This window comes from Cryptomeria japonica, unplaced genomic scaffold, assembly GCF_030272615.1.
Source record: "Cryptomeria japonica unplaced genomic scaffold, Sugi_1.0 HiC_scaffold_14, whole genome shotgun sequence".
NCBI classification, from domain to species: Eukaryota; Viridiplantae; Streptophyta; class Pinopsida; order Cupressales; family Cupressaceae; genus Cryptomeria; species Cryptomeria japonica.
In genome coordinates, this window is record NW_026728836.1 from 91,200 (window position 1) to 117,148 (window position 25,949).

The 25,949-nt window shown below is 34.9% G+C and overlaps 1 protein-coding gene across 1 annotated transcript; it reads right to left on the bottom strand.

Moving 5' to 3' along the window:
• Positions 1-4,446: 4,446 nt before the first annotated feature.
• On the bottom strand, positions 4,447-6,930 carry LOC131860473 (receptor-like protein 12). Its single transcript, XM_059214882.1, has one exon. It carries the CDS (start codon positions 6,928-6,930, stop codon positions 4,447-4,449), a length of 2,484 nt encoding a protein of 827 aa, XP_059070865.1.
• Between the last annotated feature and the right edge of the window lie 19,019 nt (positions 6,931-25,949).

Sequence of the window (25,949 nt, forward strand, 5' to 3'; positions counted from 1 at the left end):
TAAGATCCTTAGTCCACTGGGGGCTTGGTGTATCTTGCCTCCTTGACGTGGTGAAAGTCTATTCAATGTTGTTTCCTTGTACTTTACCGGAAGTATGAGCATACATACTCCCGCTAAAGTGGGGGCTAAATGTAGCGTCCTAAAATTGTGACACTTGCAATTTCGACTGCATTTCGGTCTTCACGATGGCGACGCAACACGCAACCTGAATGGAGACCCCAAAACTTGCTCACGACACCAAAAACTGCATTTTTCAAGCACCTTGGCCTGAACCTCCTTGCACCCCGCTGTCCCGGAGGTGGGACCAGAGCGCCCAGCGCCTTGGTCCCTCAGGACCAGGGCGCCCAGTGCCCTGGTCCCTGGGTCCTATTTTGGGCCTGGTTTCCTAAGTGATATCGGGTCTTTTTGATTGCAATTTGGAAATATACTTCCCTGGTCAGCCTAAGGTCGGGAAAATCAGTCTATCAGCCCTAATTGACAAGTATATAAACTACATTTTCCTCTTTCATTCGATATGATGGAAAAGGCATGGAAACTATACTCAAGCATTCAAGCATTCAAGCATTCAAGCATTCCTTCTAAGTCTCCATTCAAGGTTAAGTGTTGCATTCAAGACAAGGATTCAACCATTGAAGAGGAGATCACTTACTACATGCTACATACAACATACTACATACTACAACATACAACATCTAAACCTTCGCACATAAGGATACCAACATCCTTAGAACAAGGTATTAGTACTTTTTTACATTACAGTCATTTACATTTACAGCTCTTGCTCATTTCTTGGTTAAATCCAAAACCGGGGTTTGACCTAAAGGCAAACCCCTAATCCCTAACCCCCCAATCGTCTTCGCTTTTCTGTGTGTAGGTTGCAGGTACGCGGCTGAGATTGAAGATCTGGAATCCTTGTGCAGAGACGAACCGATCCCCCTTCGTTTGACGGATTTTTCGGAGGACCGTGGCGCCGGGCGCCATCGTCCCGACAACTTTTGCTCAAATTTGCAGGACAGCGCCGTATCGACATTTTACTGCTAATTCCAGGTCCGCAGCTTCATCCTATAACCTAAACTCAGTTTATAAGCGAATCTTTATGACTTTCTATGTATTCTTGGCTTAATTTCCTTAACAACATTCTTTACAAAAGAGGGTAGCCTTGCTTTCCTAACCCTTGAAATTCATTTAGCATCCAATCTTACATTGTGTGGGATTGGATCTTATGAGTTTCAACCCCTCTTTTGAATGTAAAGTCTTCCCCCTAAGTGAAAACCCATCGAATCCTAGCGAACCTCCCTTCTCTCTCCTCGGAGTCAGAAGAGGGGAGACCAACTAGGGTTCGATCGCGATTTTCCGCTTTACAGAACCATTTCAGCATTTCAAACAAGGAGACTCCTATCATAAATGGGATGCCAAGATTTCTTGAGATCACACCATGATAGTTGAATTTCCATTGGGAGGGAATCTAAGAGGGTGATTGATCACCTAAAGTCATCCAAAATTTAGTTTTATTAGGAGAAATTAGAGAACCAGAAGAAGCATAGTATAAGTCTAAGATTTCAAGAGTTAGTTGAGCTCCTCTTAAGAATTTTGAAAATAATAAGATATCATCAACAAAATGAGAATTTGAAGCCACTTCATCACCTGATAGAGAAATCCCATGGATAATTTTCTTTTATTTAATATGATGTAGAAGATATCCAAGGGAATTAGCAATGAGCACATAAAACAAGGGAGCTAAGGGACAACCTTGTCTTATTGATGTTGAAAAGTTGATATTTTTTAGGGATTCCAAATTCAATATTTCAACATGAAAATCATTTGAGCTCAACCACTTGAATAATTTTATTTATTTACCATGCAATATTTTTATTTATTCATTTTACTTTATTTTTTTAATTCTTTATTTAACATTGTAATGCATAAATATTTATTTTTAATAATTATGGTTCAGTTAAATTATTATTATTTATTTAGTGGTTGCTATAATCAAAATATAGTATAAATAGCAAGCACCTTGTAATGAATTGATTCATTAGTAGATGGTACTTGCATACTTACACACATTATAGAGCTTATAGTTTTCTTCAAACATTTAAAAATATTATATGTGATTCTAGCAACTTTTCGTTCAAATATATTATCTCTAGTACTTTTGGAAATATGAGCAAGATCAAATTGAAAGCCATCTTAATATTATGATGCAAGTGTGATATAGATCCATAATGATCTTTATTTATATATCAACAATTACTTCAAAAAAATATTGTATTCACTAGAAATCCATTCAATGATTTAAGTGTTACTACAAAAATATTCTAAACTTTTGTAGACAAATGCATCGAATAGAATGATGCTAATGAGAAATGTGAACCTAGTAATATACAATCTGAACAAGTTAAAAAAAAAAACTATATATCCCATCTTGTGGAATAAGGAAGAAAAGTATTTCACTTTTACATAAACTAATTTTGTTTTACCAATTTTCATATTACTTACATATTAATGTTTAGAACTAGATTATTGGTTGTACATCAAGCTTTTCACAAACATTTTTTTTTATATTTATGAGCAAAGTGATTTTTTTAAAAAAATATTTCCTTTCTTCATGTAAATATACGAGATTTCTATTAGATGTAGGCCATTTCAAAATCATGTGCAATAGATTAAATATTTGCAAACATTAAATTATATAATCTTGATTTATCATAACAATTAAACTATGTACAATAATATGCTAGGTGAAGCCACCAATAATATGCTTTTGTCTTCAATAAGGAGAATGCACCAAAAAGTCAGCCTTAGCAAAAAACAAAGTCATGTACACATGTTTATAACAATCAAAAGATTTCATTATTAAATTTTAAAGTAGAACAAATAATCCACAAGTAATAGACAAAATAGCCAATGAAAATTTGTCTAAAAAGATAACTACTAATTTCCATTTAAATATTAACATTGTAATATTTTAAATAAGGATAATTATTTTATAGATGTATCCCTTTATAGTGTCAGGTCCTTCATCTATGGAAACACAATTTTTATCTTGATTTAGCATAACAATTAAACTATATATAATAACATGTTGGGTGAAGCCAAAAGTAATTAATGTGTTTTTGTCTTCAATAAAGAGAACACACCAAAAACCTTCTTGTACACAAATTTATAACAATCAAAGGACTTCCTTAGTAAATTTAAAAGTAGTACAAATAATTCACTAGTAGAAAAATAACCAATGAGAATTTGTCTAAAAAGCTAACTACTAATTTCTATTTAAATTTCAACATTGATAATTACTTCACAGAAAAAAAATATAACTCGCCTTTTATAGATGTATCCCTTTATAGTGTCAGGTCCTTCATATATGGAAACACAATTTTTATCTTGATTTAGCATAACAATTAAACTATATACAATAATATGTTGGGTGAAACCACCAATAATGTGTTTTTGTCTTCAATAAGGAGAATGCACCAAAAAGCCTTCCTTAAAAAAAAAAAGTCCTGTACACATATTTATAACAATCAAAAGATTTCATTATTAAATTTAAAAGTAGTACAAATAATCCACAAGTAACAAACAAAATAACCAATGAGAATTTTTCTAAAAAGCTAACTACTAATTTCTATTTAAATTTTAATATTGTAATATTAAATAAGGATAATTACTCCATAGAAAAAAAAATTATAACTCACCTTTTATAGTGTCATGTCCTTCATCCATGGAAACATAATTGTTATCCTGACTTAGCATACCAATTAAACTATATACAATAATATGTTGGGTGAAGCCACCAATAATGTGTTTTTGTCTTCAGTAAGGAGAATACACCATAAAGCCTTCCTTAGCAAAAATAAAGTCCTATACACATATTTATAACAATCAAAAGATTTCATTATTAAATTTAGAAATTGTACAAATAATCCACAAGTAATAGACAAAATAACCAATGAGAATTTGTCTAAAAAGCTAAGTACTAATTTCTATTTAAATTTTAACATTATAATATTTTAAATAAGGATAATTACTTTATAGAAAAAAAATATAACTCACCTTTTATAGATGTATCCCTTTATAGTACCAGGTCCTTCGTCTATGAAAGCACAATTTTTATCTTGATTTAGCATAACAATTAAACTATATACAATAATATGCTGGGTGAAGCCACCAATAATGTGTTTTTTGCCTTCAATAAGGAGAAAACACCAAAAACCGTTCCTTAGCAAAAGTAAATTCATGTACACATATTTATAACAATAAAAGGATTTCATTATTAAATTTAAAAGTGGTACAAATAATCCACATGTAATAGACAAAATAACCAATGAGGATTTGTCTAAAAATCTATGTACTAATTTCTATTTAAATTCGAACTTTGTAATATTTTAAATAAGGACAATTAATTCAAAGAAAAAATAATAACTTACCTTTTACAAATGTAGCCCTTTACAGTGTCAAGTCCTTCATCCATGGAAACACAATTTTTAGGATTGCATCAACTTTATTGAAATATTTCCTTCTCCAACTCATTTTTATCAAGATCAATGACACTATTCCTCCAAATGCTACTCCATATGACAATCCTAATGCTATTCCATACAAAGGATATTTAGTGCTTTCCTTTTCTTTGTTAATTGAAACTTCAGGAGGACGAGGAATATATTGTGGCCAAGAACAATTTTTGGGTAGGGGACAACCCCATAAATTAGGATTTCCTGAATAAGAGGATTCTGCAAATGTACTCATCTGTGTTCCTTGGGGTATACTTCCTGAAAGGTGGTTGTTTGATAAATTTAGGAAACCTAAAGAGCTAAGAGATGTTAACTCCATAGGGATTTTTCCAAAAAAATTATTTCTTGAAAGGTCTAATGACTCTAGCTGGCCCATTTCTCCCAAACTACTTGGAATGGTCCCATTCAAATTGTTCATTGAAAGGTTCACAAACCTTAACCCCTTTAAATTCCCAAAATCAAAAGGAATTCCTCCATCCAATTCATTGTTTGATAGATCTATGGCTGTGAGAGTGGAAAGAATATATGTGTAGTGCTCATCTATACCCTTTGAAGTCATATCCAATCCATCCTGATATGTTTGCTCACCAGAAAAAGTGGACAATACAATACCATATTGGTCTTCTATTGTCATTGCTTGCAATGATACAATTGTGTGTGGAATAAAACCTGAGAAATGATTGGAAGAAAGGAGCAAGATTTGAAGGTATATTAGTTGGCCTATGGCTGAAGGAATATTCCCTGTAAAATTGTTTTTCTTCATCACCAATACTCTTAGAAAAGAAAAATTTCCAATTGTTGGTGGCATTTCACCTCCAAAAAAGTTGTTCCCGATATCAAGAACTTGTAAAAATGAACAATTTGATATTGAAGGTGGAAAAGATCCATTCAAGATATTACCATGAACAACTAATGAGCTTAATTGCCTTAGTCTACTAAATTCATATGGTAAGCTTCCCTTCAAACTGTTGTTTCCCAAATTTAAGACAATGAGAGAAGAGCAATTGGACAAGCTTGCAGGGATCATTCCACTTATTTTGTTGTTTGCAAGATTTAAAAACAGGAGTTGAAATAATTTGCCCAGGCTATAAGGAATATTGCCACTAAAGAAATTGTTTGCAAGATTTAATATTTGGAGTCGAGATAATTTGCCCAGGCTTGAAGGAATCTTGCCACTGAATAAATTGTCATTAAGCAACAATATTGAAATATTGGAAGGCCATATTGATGGGATGCATCCACTCAGTCCATTTCTTGACACATCTAACTCCAAAAGTTGTGTACATATTGAAAGATTTGAAGATAGGCTTCCTTCTAGATGATTTCCTGATAGATTTAAATGATACAACTGAGGACTGGTTTCCCATAGCCAAGAGGGAATTACACCCACAAGACTGGCGTTAGTTAATTCCAAACTTTCAAGTGAGAATTGTGTTGAGATCCAAGATGGAAATTCACCATCAATTCTACACGACAGTAAAGACAACTCATGTAATTGAAAGGATGGAATCCAGATTGTGCTAATATTTAGCACACAATCAGATAAAGACAAAGAACTTAACCTTGTAAGCTTGTGAAAGAAATTTTCTGAAATGTTCCCCCTCAGTTCATTGTTAGAAAGATATAAGTTTCTCAACAAAGAGAGACTTCCAAGAGAAACAGGTATGCTTCCACTAAGCTGGTTGTAAGAAAGGTGAAGTTCAGTTAAAGAAGAAAGGCTTCCAAGAGAAGCAGGTAGGCTTCCAAGAGAAGCAGGTATGCTTCCACTAAGCTGGTTGTAAGAAAGGTCAAGTTCAGTTAAAGAAGAAAGGCTTCCAAGAGAAGCGGGTATGCTTCCATTAAGCTGGTTGAAAAAAAGGTAAAGTTCAGTTAAAGAAGAAAGATTGCCAAGGCAGGAGGGCATGCTTCCATTGAAGTTATTCGATGAGAGATCAAGATATGTAAGACGGGTGAGAGAACAAACGAAAGGGGGAATCATCCCAGTAAAGCTATTTTCAGATAAATCTAAATAGCGAATATAAGAGAGATTTCTCAAACAGGGAGGAATGACAGTACCTGATGTAAGAGATATAGTGAGTGATGTGAGAAAACGAAGTTGGCACAGGCTCTCAGATATCACGCCTTCAGCAAAGAGAGGGTGTATGTTAAGAGAGACAACGTGGTTGGTGTGATTGTCACAGGAGATGCCTGTCCAGTTGGTGCAACAGTCTGTTCCATTCACCCACGAAGTCAGATTGACCCGTGATGAAGTCAGTGAAATATTGAGGGCATCTTTGAAACGAAGGAGAGCCTGGGATTCATGGGAAAGACAGCTGGTCGAGAGTAATGGATGGGAAAAAGAAGAGCGTGGAGAGAGGAAAAGGAAGACAAGCAAAAGAGACATGAAAACTAAAAACAGCTTGTGTGAAGGGATGGCCATTGTATTTGGGATGCAGGAAAACGCAGATTGTGGTTTGTTATTGTTTGGGTGGGAAAGGCTCTTCTTATACTTCCTGCCGCTCAACGGGTCAATGATTTAGCAATTAACCAAACGTCTTTAATAAGTTTGTGTCATTACCTTGCACTTGCACTTGCACTTTCTGCAAATTTAAAATAATTTTAAACTTCACGACTTTCGGCTGTTTCGGAGAAAAGCGGTCATGATTAATTCTAATTCACGTAACGGTTAGTTTGATGCCTACAAATTAACATATGGAAACTTCAAGAATGTGATCTTTAGAGGTGATTAAAATATGGAAACTTCAAGAATGTGATCTTCAGTAACCATATCTTTTATATAAAGAAACTTCTTATATTTCTCATTAAGCTCACTACCTATTAATTAATAATAAGATTTACATATTTTTAATAAATAGATGAAAAAAATAGGTTGTAAATCCAACTAGTGATATAAAATTTCTCCTCTATAAAATTCCCCTTTACATTTTAATTAGCATTGTATTTATATGCTAGCTCTTTGATAACTAACTTGTAATCACTTTTTGTAACTACCTAAGTAATCACTTTTCATAACTACCTAAGTAATTATTTCTCGCAACTACCTTAGTAATTACTACTCATAACTATCTAAGTAATCAATTTTTATAACTACTTGTTGGGAACAAGTTAGGATTTACCTAACTTTTCTATAAATTGGGTCAAAATTATAAATCTTAATTACAATAAGTGACATTAGTCAGTTTTACAAAATGATAATTTAAAATTTGTAACTAAAGAAGAGTGTATTATTGGTTTTTTTGCGATGAGCATTGTGTCTCTTCCTAATCCATGAGTCATGCATTCAAAATCAAGGTCTATCAATCAACAACCTATCCTTAATGGATCCTCACCTTGACAAAAATTTGAATCTCCATGCTCTGTTAAGTTTGATCACTAAATTTAACTCTTTTATCGCAAATATAGGAAATTTTCTCACTTAGGGTTAGGATTATAGGATCTAGGCAGTGTCCCATTACTTTTCTCACAAATTTAGTTTCTCCTAGTGCTCCATCAACACCTCCAATTGCACTTACTATCTCATTCACTCAGTGCAAGTTACCTTCAATGATCTCATCTTCAGACATCCTCATTGTCTAAAATTTATACTTTAGATTATGCATCTAGACTTGCTTGATCTTTAGATCTCCTTCACAAATCTTGCTTAACTTATCCCAAATTTCCTCTATATATTTGTAACCCATGACCTTCAATAACTCTAAGTCACTCAAACTACTAACAATTGCATTTCTTTCCTTGGCATTATTCTCATCCGAAGTAGATGGACTAGTATAACTACTATTAATAATATCCCATATTTCAGGTGATGGAGAATTCAAATAATATTCCATATGTGCTTTCCAAAAGGAATAATTCGTGTCATCAAACTTTGGTACTTTGTAACTATCCTCCTACACCATCTCAAAGATTTTCAAGTCGTTAAGATTTACTTAGAAGAACCTTGCTCTAATACCAATTGTTTAACACACCACAAGACTAAGAAGGGGGGTGAAATATTCTTATCAAAGTCCTTTTAAATTTCTTTAGTAATAAATACTTATCAATTATCATTAACCAACTAAACATCAATGAAAGATGAAACAATAAACACCAAACACCAAAATTTTACATGGGAAATTCAATGTGGGAAAACCCATAGTGATAATCACACTCACAATATAAGTGATTGAATACAATGTTTTAGGCACAAGGCCAAGGAAGCTCACTACTCTTGATTTGGACTTGTAGGATAAGGCACACAACCTTAGGGAAAGATACAGTGGACATACATTATTGAGATTCATGATCCTAGAGCAAGATACAGATCTGCCAAGCTACCAAAAGGACTCGATACTTTTTGACAAACATTGAGAAAAGATGAATTGAATCTAAGTAGGATCTCCTTATCATAAATACATCACAAGTTGATATATTCACACTTTTTCCTTCAACACATGTACTTCTACATCATCCTCAACCAATCCACATCTCAATTCACACACTTGCACATCTATATAGATCAACTTATCCATCGACACACTCAAATGCATCAGTCACAGACAATCATAAATTACACAATGTCAACTACAATGAAGTATTTCACTAAATGTGGTCCACTCTAGGAGATAAAGGGGACCACAATACATCACAACATGTCTTCCTAAGTTAATTCCAACAAACTACACACACCAACACATCCTTCAAAGTCAACATCAAATGTAACATGTAGATAAACAATAAAGCACACTAGCCAATCATCCCAAAATAATTTTCTAGTGCAAATAACTTAATATGTATCTTCACATGCCCAAATAAAACCCATAACAACACGTTAACTCAACCTCCAATCAATATCCAGACCAAAAGAGTGTGATCCAAATAAGATAAACCAACTGAGTCGGCTAGAGACCAATACAATAGATAGTGCCAAACAATAAAACAACATAACTTTAGTTGTAGAGAAAACCAACACTTGAATTTTTAACTATAGCATTCCATGAGCAATAAGAACATGCCCTCCAAGCCAAAAAACTTGAACTAACACTGCAGAGTGATGCAAAGCATTCTTTGGACTAGTCTTAATAAATAACCTTACTATTAACAAACTACAACAATCAACTTCAACATTCAAAGGACTAAGGACCTAAAAATATAATACTGCAACATTCACAAAAAATAGGCATTAAATCCAAAACTACAATTCATCATCTTCAAAAGCAGAGGAATGCAAAGAATTCTCCCATTAGGACTTTGAATACTCTTTCTTGTGTATTTCAACTTCCTTTATTGCCACCTTTTAGAAACACCACATACTCACTCAATATTACAACTAGACATCATAACAACAATTGAACTCTCATTTTCAGATCATACAATAACAATTAATAATTAGATCAACGTTAATGACCACAATTGTACTAAGAACACAACTGAGCAACTACAACTTCCTCTTTACCTATGTCATTAATACACACAAGTGTGACATTAATGACAACACCATGCAAATTGTAAATTGTAGACACCTATAATACTCCTTTAATTAAATAAATATTTATTATTTGTTTATTTTATATTTTATAATGTCTTGGAGGCCCCTGCTTATCGTCTCTCGCAAAGACAAGGTTGCGAAGCGCCCCTTAAGTTGTTGCGCTTTTGAGTTTAAGGAGACTCCAAGTGTGGGACTGATTTTTCTACCATTGGACATTGACCTTATGAATAGCCCATTTTTGGTGTGTCTTCTTTTGTAATAAGATCAATGGAAATTTGGGCTTTGAAGATTGTAGGCCATATTCTTCTTATCATTAATCACACAACAACCATTATGTCTTCTTTTTTGCAATGTTTTCTTGCCACAATGATCATCAAAGAATTAGATTTGGTCACATTCAATACCGAAAAAACAAATTTATACTTGGACAAGCATTAGGCCAAAAAAACTTCCCCAAAAATGTGTCTCTAAGACTTCTTGTTGCATTTGTGGCACTTTCCATCATATCTCTGAGACATCTTGTCGCGTATGTGGCACATCTTGTTGTGTTTCCGATATCTATTGTCATGTCTATTTTTATGCAAAAATACATATTTGGACATTATTATTATGTGTTTAGATATTAAAAACACATTTGTGGCATATATCATTGCATCCCTAGTATCTTTCTACGTATTTGATTAAAGAGATTGACAGAGTTTCCCAACTAATTCATTAGGATTCCTAGTCAGTCAACCATCAGGTCACCATTTCTACCTTTTCATTTTTAGTGCTTTCAAACCCCCATTCATCCAAAACACCAACCTTGCGAGAAGTTAAAAGTTATATTCTTGTCCTCACTATCTTGCATCAAACTTTGGTATCACCAAGTGGTCTCTTCCTTAGATCTATCATCTTCAAGTAGGACACCATTATAGTCTCTTGAGTTAGGATACCTTACCTTGGAATTTGTCATGTTACGAGAAGTCATATCTTTCTTGAGTTATCGATTCATGGATATCTATCATAATCCTAATTCTATCATCATTTGGAATTTCATTTTAGGACCTTTACAAGGAAAACTCCTGACTTTTGGTCATTATCATATATTTGCCCCATCATTACCCCTTGGTCATCTTTCCATTCCCTCAAGTCAAACTTGGATCTTATATGATTGAAACTAGTGCTCAAAGACTCAAAAGAGAATCCTAGGAAGCTTAAAGATCTCAAGACATGGATACTTACGCTTATGATGAATAAGAGTTTTACAACACTAGGAATTTCAAAATCTATAGTAGTGAGCAAGATTTAGATGATGAGTCCAACTCAAAATTCAACAAGTTGCTTGAGACAATCTTACACAAGGATCCACAATTGTATTTCTTAATGATTTCTCAAGATGGTGTCAAGTTACCTCCCGATTTTGATGTGTCTCGACTTTTGAAGGTCAACCAAGATAGTGTCGATGCTAGTTAAAATAGACATAGAGATACCCAAGTGTTTGAATCACCTTCATGCCTTTTGCAAAAAACTAGACATCCATATCCAAATGCATATTTGATGAACTAATGAGCAATATCATACTAGTGACCTTCATAGTTGAAGAACTACCAATACACATATTAATGACCAACACTAAGATCGACATCATGATACAAACCAAGGTCAAGTTTGTGTTCGTACTCTCACTAAACAACCTCATGTTTCATTAAAGGAGAATCAACATGGTCATATCCAAGGTTAATGTCAAGATACCAAATAAGGTCGTGGTCATGGTCCCACTAGACAACCTGATGTTTTATTTGATGATCAAAACCAAGGTCATGTTTCTAATACCCATCATAATCACATTCATGATTCTCACACTCATTCAAGGTTTTTTAATCAATACCAAGGTCATATTCTAGGTGGTTAATATAAAAATTGCATTCCTCCTCCACCACCTCCAAAAGACCCATATAGTTACATTCCTCCACCCAGTACCCAATATCCTAGTTATGTACCTCCTCTCGCTAGTCATTACAACACCTTCATTACACCTCCTAATGATATTTGCAACAACAAGTGAAGGAATTACAACAATAAATGGATATTATGCATACTCTTCTTAAGAACTACACACTTCAAAATATTTTTCCTTATCCCTTTGATAGGAATATACCCATACCACCCTTTCCCTCTAATTTTGATGTGCCTAAATTTAACAAGTACAAGGGAAAGGGTGATCCTAAGAAACATATTAGAGAATTATTCAGTGCTTGTATATAGGTTTCTCATGAAGATTCCTACCTAATTCACCTCTTCCCTCATAGTCTAGGGGGACAAGCTATGGAGTGATTTTCATGATTACCTCCTGGGATTAGTTCTTAGGGTGACTTGGCTAAGAATTTCATTCAACACTTCTCCTAAAAAACTAAGTATGAGGTTTCAATGACAACTTTATATACCACCTACTTCTAGTGCAGGACATACACATATATTGACAACTACAGACTATTTTACTAAATGGGTTGAGGCCATTCCGGTATGAATGACATCCTCAGAAGGTCGTTTGTAACTTTTTGAAAGAGAACGCCCTCGTTCGATTTGGGGTCCTGCTAAAAATTGTGGCTGACAATGCTACTAATTTCTCTTTTGTCGATATTTCTTTATTTTTCTATGATCATGGAATCTGTCTTGCTCACTCTGATTATTATCCTCAGGGAAATTGTCAAGCTGAATCCAGTAATAAAAACCTCATAAATATCATGAAAAAAATTAGTGAGCGAAAACTTCAAGGATTGGCATAAAAAGTTGTATGAATCCCTTTGGGTTGATCGTACATCGCCAAAGCGGGCTATCGGGATGTCACCATTTAAACTGGTCTATGGTGTAGGCACTTAGGTAGCACTTCCTTTGGAACTGGCAACTACTAAGTTACAAACTGTCGTTGAAGATGCTTATTTTCAGAATTCTTTGGAAAAGCAGATTATGCATTTGATGAGAATTGACGAAGAAAGGGATAAATTAGTGGACCGGATAATAGACCACCAGATGAGGGTGAAGAGGATATTTGACAAGTGGTCCAAGCCGTGAAAATTCATGCTAAGCAATCAAGTACTGCTCTAGGAAAGAAGAAGGAAACCCAAAGGGGCGCATGCAAAGTTTGAATCACTCTGGAAAGGACCGTTCTTGATTCATGAGGTAAAAGGACCAAATTCATTTAAACTTGCATATTAGGATGGTACTGCTCTTCCTCTGACATATAATGGTCAGGATTTGAAGTTATATCAATTGTAAACGAGTGTCCCTCATGATTTTGTATATAGTGTTCTGGTTGTTTGGCAGTTGTGTGTCTTTTTTGTTTTTGTTTCTGTTTGGGTCTTTAAATAAAGTCTGCTTGCAAAACCAGAGATTTTGGAGTTCATTTCTAGTTCCTTCACAGTCCTAGTCCCCAGCCAGAGCCAATGTTATCTCCCTTGCAATTTTCCCTTTTGAATGTTCATACTTGCGGGTTGTCTTATTGTGCCTTTATTCTGGTCTTTCGTTCTCCTTCATACTTGAACCATTGAACTCTTTCTTAAAAGTTCAATAGGTTCAAAGTTCAAAGCGCGTTTTAAAAAAAAAGAGTCATTTGTGGTCTTTTTCTTTGTGAGAGCAAGCACACTTTTGTTTTATGTCTTGAGCTTTGAACCCGTGAACCTTAATTGGTTCAAGGTTCAAAATGTCTTTTGTAAGTCGTGACAATGTATTGTTGTATAACGAGCACATGTCTATATGTTTTAAGTTAAGTTTCTGACCTTGAACTTTGAACCAAATCTCAAGTGGTTCAAATGGTTCAAGGCTTCTACTTAATAATCATTGTTGATGCTCGTTCTCGGTATTGTTGTGTGCGGCTCATTCATTGTTGTACTTCCTAAATGAACTTGAACCGCTGAACTTTTTGTCAAATGGTTCAAGGTTCATGAGTTCATTTCAAAACTAACTCTAAGGCTTTTGATGATAATGAAAGTGGCGCAACAAGAAGGAATATTCCCAACATTCAGCAGTTTTAAAATTCTAAATATGGAAAGTAATCATGAGTGCACCAACTACTTGTGCGGAGGTGATAGATAATTAATAAGGTGTCATATTTTAGTCATTTCACTATTACTTCGCACGCATGAGTAAATCATTATGAAGTGTGTGTGGCTTTATAGATATTTTCTCATCTAATCAAAAGGAATGTATGAATTTATTTCCATAGTTTGTAAGGGTTGCGACTGTCATACGTGAGCAAATTGGAGGCGCCGAAGGTGAAACCAACTCTGATTTCCTGAGGAAGTTTCCAGTTTTCATGGTGGTAACGAGTAAGTTCAGATGACTCTTCCTAAGCTGTGTTTCTTTAAGTTCTGAAGATTTATCAGTATAGGAAGAAAATCTCTAAATTGTTGGAGTAGAATTTTGCCTTGTTTTAGAATTTCTTGGTTAGAAGTATAGATAGGGAGTATGAGGCCAATATTGTTGAAGCTTGGTCAGACCTCGTGTCTAGTGAGCATATTATTAGAGCTAAAAGATACTTCCTTGGTTCATGTTGATTTAGGGGATTTCTTAGAAAGAGGCAAGAACCCTCAAACCGGTTCAATGATGGAGAAAATAGTGAAAAGCGGTCTTGTTGAAGTCGCTACATTTCCTCTTGTCGCACCATGTCCGGATTTGGTGATGGCTTGCATGAATAGGTATGACACAAAGAATAGATGCATCAGAACTAGTAATGGTGAGCTTCCAGTCAATATCAACAGAGAAACAATAATGGCGGCAATGGGAATTTCGCACAAGGACGATTACGAAGACTTGACAATTGGGAATTCGTACACCTATTTCTTGAAAAAGAAGAGTAAGTACATGAGTGTAATTGCTAGGAATTGGCTCCTAAAAGTTCATAAAGGAGGGTCATGGCTGCCAAAGCCCTTGACTAGAGAGAATTTCATCACAGAAGTGCGGGATATTGTGATACTTCTAAACAGGGTGAAGGGAAACTCACATTCTTTCTACTGGGAGGATTGGATGTACTTTTTCATCCAGGTGGTGTTATCTGGTGACAGGTATCTCGATTGGTCTCAGGTAATTGTAGAAAGACTTCATGAAGGATTGAGTAACTTTGTCGGAATGTCAGGTTTTTATATGTCTTCTTATCTTTTCTACATACTAGCTTGTACAAGGGATTGACCTAGTTTTCCTAATGAACCTTGGGTAGATGGGATGAGGGTGTATAATTATTATCCCCTATTACAGCAGCAGAGACATGTCAAGCAAATTGACAGATGGAATGGGGTCTTCGTGGGAAAACTTGCTTTTGAGCTCCAGGGGGATGTGAACAGGAGAATGTCTATTGAAGCAATGGAGTTCATAAGCATATATGGTAGTTTCTTTATTCAATTTCCCAGGTTTACTTACCTACAGGTAGGTGGTTTTGAGGGTCAACCATTCAAGCTGTCTAGGTATGCCTTCGACAACTATGTACTTATAGAGGTGAGCAAGCAGCTAGCTTACATTGATAAAAGATTGGGAACAAAGGGCGAGTCTGGAATTGTATTCCTTGTTGAACTCGGATACTATAGTTGGAAATCTATATCTAACGCCCTAAACTTGGAATTAGAATTCAAGAGGATGAACATGTAGCCATATGTGGCAAGGAAAAAGTTTGACAGTAGAGGTTATGCCAATGAAAACCTAAATGTAGATAACCATTTTTTCCATGAGCCTCAGTTGGAGGATTACTAGGAGAATTGCAGTGATGAATATGAGGTAAGGAAAAGACTGTGGTCAAGGTTCACTTTGCAACAAATAATTACCATGAAGCTTTCGATTAATATATCTGGAGTATCAGAAGATACAGGGGAAGATGTCCTAGATCCTGAGTTCGACACAGAGGTTCAAGGAAAACCAATTCCAGAAATTGATTGGAATAAAAAGGAGGATGGCAGTATTCAAGCTAGAACTTTCAATGTTGTGAGAAGAATAGAAAGATGGTTGAGAAACCAATAGTTTAAGGAGGGATTTCACCTGTCCTCGCGTGAACTAAGAATTGATTCACACATTGTGACTCAATCTCCCATTTCTTCCACTAATGAAATTGTTAATGTTGCAGGTGTTTCAAGACATATTGTTGAGAAAATCCAACCTAGGAGATCAAAGAAGTCACCATGAGGTCTCACAGTTGCTCAGCTAACTCGGTCCAGGAGTAAGAAGAAGAGTAGGGAGCCCATTTTGAAATAGGTTGTTGTTGATCTAGACCCTAGTGAAGAGATAGAGGAAACAATGGATCCACAGGATCTGGATGAACATGAGATTTGGAAATGGACACGAGCAAGGAAGAGGAAATCTGACAAAACCCCATGAACACCTTGATTATTGTCACTTCACCCAATATACAAACAACTCCTTCACCTAAAGAGCCTGCAAACGCACCACGATGGTTGGAAGTTGTTGTTGGAAAGAAACGGAGTGTAGTGCCAATTACAATCCCTATGGAGGACATGGTCAATAGATGTTTGGGAAAGGCGTCAAAGCCGAAGAAACTCAAGATGTGGACAATGCTTGAAGTAGATGAAGCAACAGGTCATTGGACGGCCGAGATAGCCCAACCAATTCCAGGGAAAGATGTAGATAAATCTACTGAGGAGGATTTTACAGTTGAAAAGATAGATTTGGGAGTTGCTTCACGTGCTGTGGATGTTAAGCATTTGGAATCATCCACAAAAAGGATAATTTCAAGAACATGGAAGGATGAAAAAGACAAAAGGGAATTGAAGCAAGTTGTTACTCAGATGGCTGAGTATATCGATGCCATCCATAATCCAAACCCCCAACCTTTGTCATAGATACCGGTATCATTTGATCCCAAATCCCCGGCTAACCAGAAGATGTTGGACCAGGTTCAAAGGAACAGAGTAGTTACAGAAATGTTCAATAAATGGTTGGATCTTATAATGCAATAGGGATCAGATTATATCATTAATCTGGTGAAAGTCTATAAAGATGCCAAAAATGTGAGCAAAGAATTAGAGCTAGAGATGGTGGCTTGGGAGAAAGAAAGGATCAAATGGGTGGCGGTCCCTGTGCAAATTAATGATATACAAAATATGGGGTGATGAAGTTCTTGGCCGAAAAACCAATAGAAAATTTGGATGATAATGTATTGTATGTATCAAGGAAGAATGTGGAATGGTGCAACTCAATCATCAAACAAGGTCACGAAGAGTCCACCAAATTGCTCAGAGGATTGACAGAATTGATTGATACAATGCAGAAGGATCTCAAGTGCATTGACATCCAGCTTATGAAAGACGATGCCAAGACAATTGAGGCAGCTGTGGATATGAACAAGATTTTTCAAGAAAGAATTCAATTCATTCAAACAACAAAATCTTTGACCATGGACAACTTCTCAAAGGTGGCCAGAATCGAATCGATGCTCATAGTCTTCTCGGATCATTTGGAGGTACACAAGGAAAAAGTGGCACAAGTGAACATGGATAAGGAGGTGTGGAAGCAAAGAATTTAGCACATTGGTCTTCCTTATTTTCAGGTCATCTTGAACTTCTCAGCAGCACACCTAGAATGGCGTGGCTCTGCGGCAAAGGAGGACATATCCATAACCTCTTCTACCATAGTGGAAGCATAGTTAATCTAAAAATGAGGTGTCAGTCTCACAGTGGCTGTTGATTTAGTTTTCTTTTCTATTATAGTAAACAGTTTCTTTAACTTTGGTTAAAGTAAAGTGTAATTTTTTAATGTAAAAACTATTAGCCTGGAGGCTACTTAAGCTGAAAAGCTTGTCTTTGTAATGGTTCCGAAAAACTGTGACTTTTCGTGCATCAGATAATATTTTGGTTTTTCTATGAATTGTCTAAAAACAGAATGGCTAATTATCAATAAAGTGCTATGTTATGCAGTCTTTGAATCTGTGTGTTTGAAGATTAGTAATCTTTCTTGAGAAAATTGCTATAAGCATGATATCATTCGAAGATCAGTGATCTCTCTGTTTTTCTCAATTCATGGTTATCATTAGTTATTAGAAGACTCATACATATTGATTTGCTTGATCCTTCTTGCCTTGTGAGGCACAAGAGAGTAACGATCAGCCTTCAGTATTGTTGAGCTTCTACTATGCTTTGAATTTATACAGTGAGCATGTTTATGAATCAAAGTCTGTGAGCTCTCATTAAATTCTTTAAAAAAAATTCTTTGCTCTTAGTTTGGAGGCATTTATTTGTGTTGATGGATGAATGTTGAAGCCTTTCAATTCTTTCTGGTAAAAAGTATTAGCATTTTATTTATATAATAAATTCATTGCAAACCATACAAGGAGCTGCCCTCTAATGCAGAGGTTGAATTTTAATCAATTCATCCAACTACAATGGTAGTTTGTTTCCTTTATAAAGGGTGAAACAAAGTTATATTTTTGCTTAAGGAAGATAATTATTAAGATTTTAGGAAAGGGAAAAATCTGTTTACCAACAATATGAATGCTTAGGATCATAGGTTCATTTGTCTTTCATTTCTAATTGTCACTAACATTGCTAACATTTGAACTTGTGTCTTGTGCATCCTTTCTAGCGTGCATCAGTAACAACCTGTTAGGGTAAGGTCACTCTATGAGGTACTGTGCCAAAACTTGCTTCATCTTCTAATCAGTATAACTTTATTGAGAAAATTGGAAAGGTACCAACCCATATATCCATTCTTGGTCTTTTATGTATATCCCCTTCAGATAAGGCTATCCTAGATAAAACATTACAAGAAACTTTTGTACCTACCGACCTAAATGTGGATCAGTTTCAAGCCATGGTGGGACACTTATCTTCACCCCATCACCTTACCTTTATCGAACAAGATGATTCATATCCCCAACAACTTCACAATTCACCCCTCCATATTGAAACTTTTTTCCGTAAGCATCGAATGAAGAGAGTCCTTATAGATGGAGGAGTAGGCCTAAAAATTTGTACCTTGAAAGTAATTCTAGCATTAGGATTCTCTAAAGAGGCTATAGATTCAAAGAAAAAGATAATCAAATCTTGTGATGATGAAAAGTGCAAGCTCATGTCCAAAGGAACAGTTACCTTAACAATCACAGTTGGTCCAATGGTAAAAGATGTGGTTTGCCAGGTTTTAGACCTTGATCAAGCACCTATAGCATACTCTTGGATCATCCTTGGATCCATGAGCTATGTGAGTAATTCCTTCTATGTACCATCAATGTATCAAATTCCCGCACAACGACATAGAAGTTATCATTCTTGTTGATGCAAATCCATATCTCTATTGCAAAAACATTCATCCTAAGCCCAAAGTTACAATGCCTATAACTCAAGAAGCCAGTTCCTCTTCATCTTATATCAATCCTACATCATTAAAAGCTTCTACTTCCAAGAAACCTGATATCAAGGCTAAGGTTGAACATACAAAGGAATGGTAGAATATAGCTTACAACAATCCATGTATCTTAGACAAATTATGGAATCCCCTAAGACTTATGGAAGACCACAATCATCAAAATATATGACAATTGTTACTTTTAAATGGGATGCCAAGAACAAATCAAAATTATTCAACACCCCAAGATAAGTATGTTGGTGGCAAGGCACTGATAAAATTTTTTAGGACCTCAAACCCTCTAGGTCTTGAGGCTAAAGGTCTAAACCACGAAAGGTGATAACTCCCAATACGATATCCTTCTAGTAGTGTTGTTTAAACTATCTCCGCAATTGAAACTAATGAGGAGAGTACCATAGATGATCTTGATGACACCATTGGCATATATGAAGACTCATGCATCTTTACCCTTACCGCTTTCAACTTTGATCAAATTGACGACCTTTCGCTTGTTCTCCCTCAACTTATTGAATAGTACCAACAAGAAACTCCACAACTCAATACATTCCAAAATGACAAGGCTATCATCGATTACCTTGGACTTTGATATGAGCTTCCTATTGGGGACCATAGATAAGGATTCATTTGAACTCAACAATATGACGTACTTTGGACAGGGTGTCAAGCCTTTTAGTTGCAAAAATATAAAAAATAAATAATAAAAGGTCTTCTAGTGAAACCGCATTGTGGTGCCCTTAGACCATGAAAAGGTGAAAAAAAAAAGGATGCATCTAATGGTGAAAACCTCTCTGAGGGACCAGAGGATGGAAGGATTGACACTCTTTCCTTAGCATCATACCACAAGAGATCACTTGTGTTTATAGAGGATAAAATGCAAACTAATATTAGGACTGAAGAGGATATACATAATACGAATATTGCAGCATCATTGATAGAACAAGAGCATCCCAGTTTTGTAAAAAATTTCAAGGTTCAACATTAATTCAACTTTGCATGGTCATATGTCGCTATGATTGGTTTAGATCTTGATCTTGTCATGCATCATCTAATGGCAGCACCAAGTGTATAACTAGTAAAATAAAATTTAAGAAAAATGCACCCATAAGTGGCACATTAGTCAAAGTTGCACTTGAGAAATTGATGGATGTTGGTTTCATTAGACCTATAGAATACATAGAATGGATTTCAAACCTTGTGCCTGTATCAAAACTAGATGGCTGCATCAAGATATGTATAGATATCAGAGATATCAACAAAGCTTGTCCTAATGATGATTTTCTATAACCCAACATAGACTTTATTGTTGATCTTACAACTAGACATGCAATGTTATCACTCAAGGATGGATTCTCTTATTGTAATTAAATTAAGATTGCACTTGAGCACCAACATAAGACTGCTTTCACATGTCCTTGGGGAACCTTTTGTTGGAATGGCATGCCTTTTGGCCTAAAGAACGTTGGTGCTACCTATCAAAGAGCTATGACCATAATATTTCATGTCATGATGCACACTTTAATGGAAGATTATGTAGATGACCTCTTGGGAAAATCACTCACAAGAGAAAGCCATTTGGACATTCTACACAAAATCTTCACTCGACTAGAAAAATACAAAGTTCATTTGAATCCCAAGAAATGTGTCTTTGAGATAACCTTTGAGAATATCCTAGGATATATTGTGTCACGATGAGGTATTGAAGCTGATCTAGCAAAGGTCAAAGCTATCTTACAGATTCCTCCACCAAAGAATATCGGACAACTCGGATAATTAGAAGGGAAGCTACAATCAATCAAAAGATTCATTGTTCAACTTGCAGACAAGTGTCACTCATTTACACATTTGCTAAACAAGAACATTACATTCAAATGGGATGAATAGTGCTAACAAGCTTTTTCGATGCTCAAAGACCATCTCATGAATCCTCTTGTTCTCATGCCACCAATTGAAAGAAAGCCTTTACTTCTTTACATATCAACAACAACAACAACAACAACAACAACAACAATAGGGGCACTTTTAGCACAATAAGATTATGAAGGAAAAGAAAGAGCCATATATTACATCAATCGCACATTAGTAGGATACAAGCTAAATTACTCTAGAAAAGATCTTAAGCGTTGGAGTTTTGTTGGTTAATTCCTTAATTTTTGTAAGTTTCTAGACTTTTATAATTTCATAGTTGTCCAACCTAATATGTCATCCCAATCATCTCCATTTCCTTTTGTCTATCAAGCTATCAAACCTCGTGCTTTCAATATACCTTTCCACCCGATCCCAACAATCTAGTCTTAAACTTTGTAAAATTTGCCTATATAGAATTTATCAACCTATCATACCTACAAAGGTTATTATGCCACTCATACCAACTCCAAAATTTATATATGTTCCTTAAATAAATTTTCATCGACAAAGTGCCAAAGTTGTCCCTCCATTAGTACCATTTTCATGGCATCCTCAAACCTCAATACCTAAAAAGTCCTCGTTGAACATGTCTTTTACTCCCATTTTTTAATTTTTTTTATTAACTTCATCATCCTTCTATGGATTTTTCTCATTCTAACATTTATCTATTAAAATTCCCCTTTCCAAAAAAAGAAGAAGAAAAAAAAAAAAATCCCCTTCCCTAAGTGCTCTTGACATATCATCCCTCAATCCCAACTCTCCTTCAATATTTTTTTAATAAATCGATTAGAATTAGAGTTGCAACCATCCTTTTATACGAATACTAATTTATTTCCATCCATAACATCCTAATTCCCTACCCTTCAAATGTTTCTTAAGTCCAATTTTCAAAGTTGATTACCTACTTCATCTCATCCCCAAGCTTAAGTGCATGCATTTTTTTTTTTGATACCAGTTCCTTAGTATTCTCATCAATCAATGTTATGAGGCATGGATTTTCTTGGACGCGTCTATTCTGGCTCCAAAACGGCAGTACGGATTGACTAGTCACGCGTTTTACACCATTGATTTTGCAGTAAACGGTTGCGATTGACTAACACGTCGCTATCACACTGTACGAAAGGTCTGTTTTGGAGCCAGAATAGCTTCAGCAGATTTTCTCCACCCTTAATTTGTCCTTCCATTTTTTAGGGTTGATGATGGAATGGTGTCTACCTAATGTGAAAACGAAAGTGGTGTATTCGTCAAATAGCGTTAATCACGCAAAGCAAAAGCTGTAGAAATAACTCCAAATTAATATGTTACACGACCGACACTAAATATGTTACACGACCGACACTAAATATGTTACACGACTTACAATGTTCTCCACCGTGCAAGAATTTAAAGGCCACATTTCTCTTTCCTGCGATTTCCCACCTTTGTATTTTTCTTGTATTTATTTCTCTTCCTGTGATTTCCCACCTTTGTATTTTTCTTGTATTTATTTCTCTGTTTGCTCTGCCGTGCAATTGTGTTCGTGACGTCCGAGATCAGAGTTAAGGTCTAGAGAGAAAATATGTCGGCCACTTTGTCTAATAAAACTTAACCAGGTTTCTTCGGGTCCAAAAAAATACAGAACAGATTCACATTTCATCACTTCCCGAATTTATTTTATAATATGTCCTCTTGCATATTATGACATAAATGGTAATCCATGGTAATTTTATTGTTTCTTAAAATAATATTTAATTTAATATAAAAAATTAATTTAGTTAATTTGTACTCAAACTTAAATTATTTCATTTAAATTGAAATATGAAAGTTGCTTCTTTTAAGATTTTCGTTTTGAAAGGCTTCTTTTTAAACTTTCTTTTTATTATTAATATATATGTGTTTCTAAGAAAAAATTAGTCATTAAAATAGGATAAATGTTTATCACTTTTAATGTAAAATTTTCAATCCACCAATTTTCAAAAATTTCAAGAAGAGAGTTTGAAATTTTTCCAAAAAGCAAAAATAAAAATAAAACTATGTTCCTTTTCCTTCTAGCCATTTTCCAATTTTCAATTTATTTCTAATTTAATTTCCTTTTTCTTAAAAAATATATTTCATTAAAAATAAAATGCTCAATTTATTATTTTTGCTATTTAAAAATAAAACTAATTAAATCAATTCAAATACTTTCATAGTCTAATGAAATAATTTCAATTTAAATATGAATTGCATTCGATTAAATAATAATTTTCTCAAACAATTAACTCGATGATATTTCTCTTTTCTATAACTATCAATCAAAATACACTAACTAATTTCAATAATACGTGTTTATGGAAAAATAAGAAAAATAAACCATCAAATTAAAACATGCAAATAGAGGTAGTCCACTTTTCAAATGGATTTTATAATTACCTTGATTCAAATCCAAATTTACACAGGGTCACAGTCACATAGTACATACCTCATACTCAATTCAAGTATAATTAAGGATAACATATAAACAAGGCCCAATGTAATAACTTTGATATAACTACCATTGGGGGAATAACTCAAACCTACCAATTTAGGTGAAGAAATATACTATACCTACATCCTCAAAATAAACACCAAACATACCTATTCTATATATAATGGGTGAAGCAATGGAAAGCAATGCTACACACCCAATGGGTTACAATATTACAATGATCACATAAAGATGGAAATATAATCAGCAACCTGGGAAATGGCAAATATTTTGTACTGACTGCGGGTGGCCACGTCGCCAGATTATTATCAATTTCCATCAAATTCATGACCCGATCGCCATATGTTTCATGTAATTAAATGTTTCTATGCAAGGATTTCGCCAATACAATATACGGTGGACACAGGGTAAATTTAATTTTTTTGCCTACACTCTCTGAGGTTTCCTTAATAGATGACCATAATTCACCTATAGGCATGTGAAGATTTGTTAGCCAGGAGGACCCAATTCGCCCAACATTTTTTTGACGCGTGTCTCCATTCACCCCAACTTTCGCCAACTATATTGCATTTGCCAATTATTTGGACGACCCATAATCACCTCGAAAATTACATAAGTCGTGTTGTAGTTACGTGGGATTCGCCAAATATTTGTATACCATATAAAATTCCTGCAGAATTCACCATATAAGGATTGGTATAAATACATGCAAATATCAGATCTATCTCAACACAAGCTGGTGGGTTCTAGGCTATGAATTCTAATCAATAGCGAAGTTTCAGACTAAGGAAAATCATTGTTGTTGACTGCATTGGCGATTGCTAGTAACCTAAAGGTGAGTGATCATAGTTTTGAAGTGTTATAATATTATTCTAAATTTATCTATATTTGTTTGCACTATTAAGTTCATTTTTATTTAGTGGCGACCCGTCAGTGCCAAGTGGTTAGCTGGGTCATTCAGACCTCAGACATCTAGATTCCATTAACTCCTGGGAAAGCTCTTGTTCTCCTTTCCAGAAGACTAGTGTCTAAACACCACATAATTCCATCAAGTAAGATTTCTCCAGTTTTCCTTTATGGCTATTTCTAGAATGTATTATGACTACTTTATTACTTAGATTTTTATTAAACATGGAAATAATGTATAGAGAATAATAGAGCCTGTATTCTGTTATAGAGGGCAAAGATAACAACCTTGACCAATTAGATATTAGCTCAACTATGGTTATGCGCTATGTGTTCAACCTCAGTATTCTTTAAGAGGAGCAAATTCATTCTATCAAATTAACCATTAAGAAAACAATATGAAAAAGTGATGGCACAAGTAAAATCATCTAAAAAGAATGGACTTTACTTAAAAGATTGTTACTTCTAATTTTTCATGTTTCTTTGTTTCTTGTACTAGATGAAGGTCCACCTGTGCCAGCTACTCCAACTTTGCCAGGACCTTATGCCTTAGTTACTAGTGGAATTTCCTGCCGATGGACGAATACTTTGTTCTACTGGTGGAGTTATCGGTATAGATCCATCTCCACTTGGTTCTTCAGATTTTCTAACCCATCTCTTGGTGTGATCTTGTTGTATTTCATCTACCTTCTACTTTCCTTTCTCATTATTAACCGGTTGAGTCTTGCTTCTGCAATACTTAGCAATATGACCTATTTTATTGCATGCATAACATGTAACATTGTTCTTCTGAATTGCTTTGACATATCTGAAATCATTTCTTGACCTACAATGATTAGCAAAATGTCCAAACTTTCCACATGCATGACATTTAACATTTATTCTACAATCTTCTAATCTATGACCATATTTCTTGCAATTTGTGCATTGACCGGGAACAAAATTGTAGTTTTGATTTGCCTTATTTCTACATTGTTTAGCCATATGCCCAATTTTATTGCAAACAAAACATCTACCATTGAATTTATAAGCGTTAGATTGCCTTACCGGTTTCCTCTGTTTTGATGAGTTCTGCATGTCAGTTGTCTGATCATCATTTGCAGTACCGGAGCTTTCACCTTGTACAAATCCAAGTCCTCTAGAATCATCAATCTGTCTTTATCTTTTCAATAAGTCATCCAATTGTGCAACACCGATCCTAAACTTCTCTTTAGACTCACTTGCAGTAGTCAGATCATCTCTCAGAGAGGTTACTTGTCTTTCAACTTCTTGTTCATTATTCAGAGAGTGTGCCAAATCAGTTCTTAACAAATTATTCTCATGAGTCAATCTGTCGCATTCATCAAATTTGTTCTTCAGAGATATAACTAGATTATCT

What these genes read in the sequence shown, in the direction of transcription:
- LOC131860473 (XM_059214882.1), bottom strand. Translation starts at nt 6,930, where the DNA reads ATGGCCATCCCTTCACACAAGCTGTTTTTAGTTTTCATGTCTCTTTTG.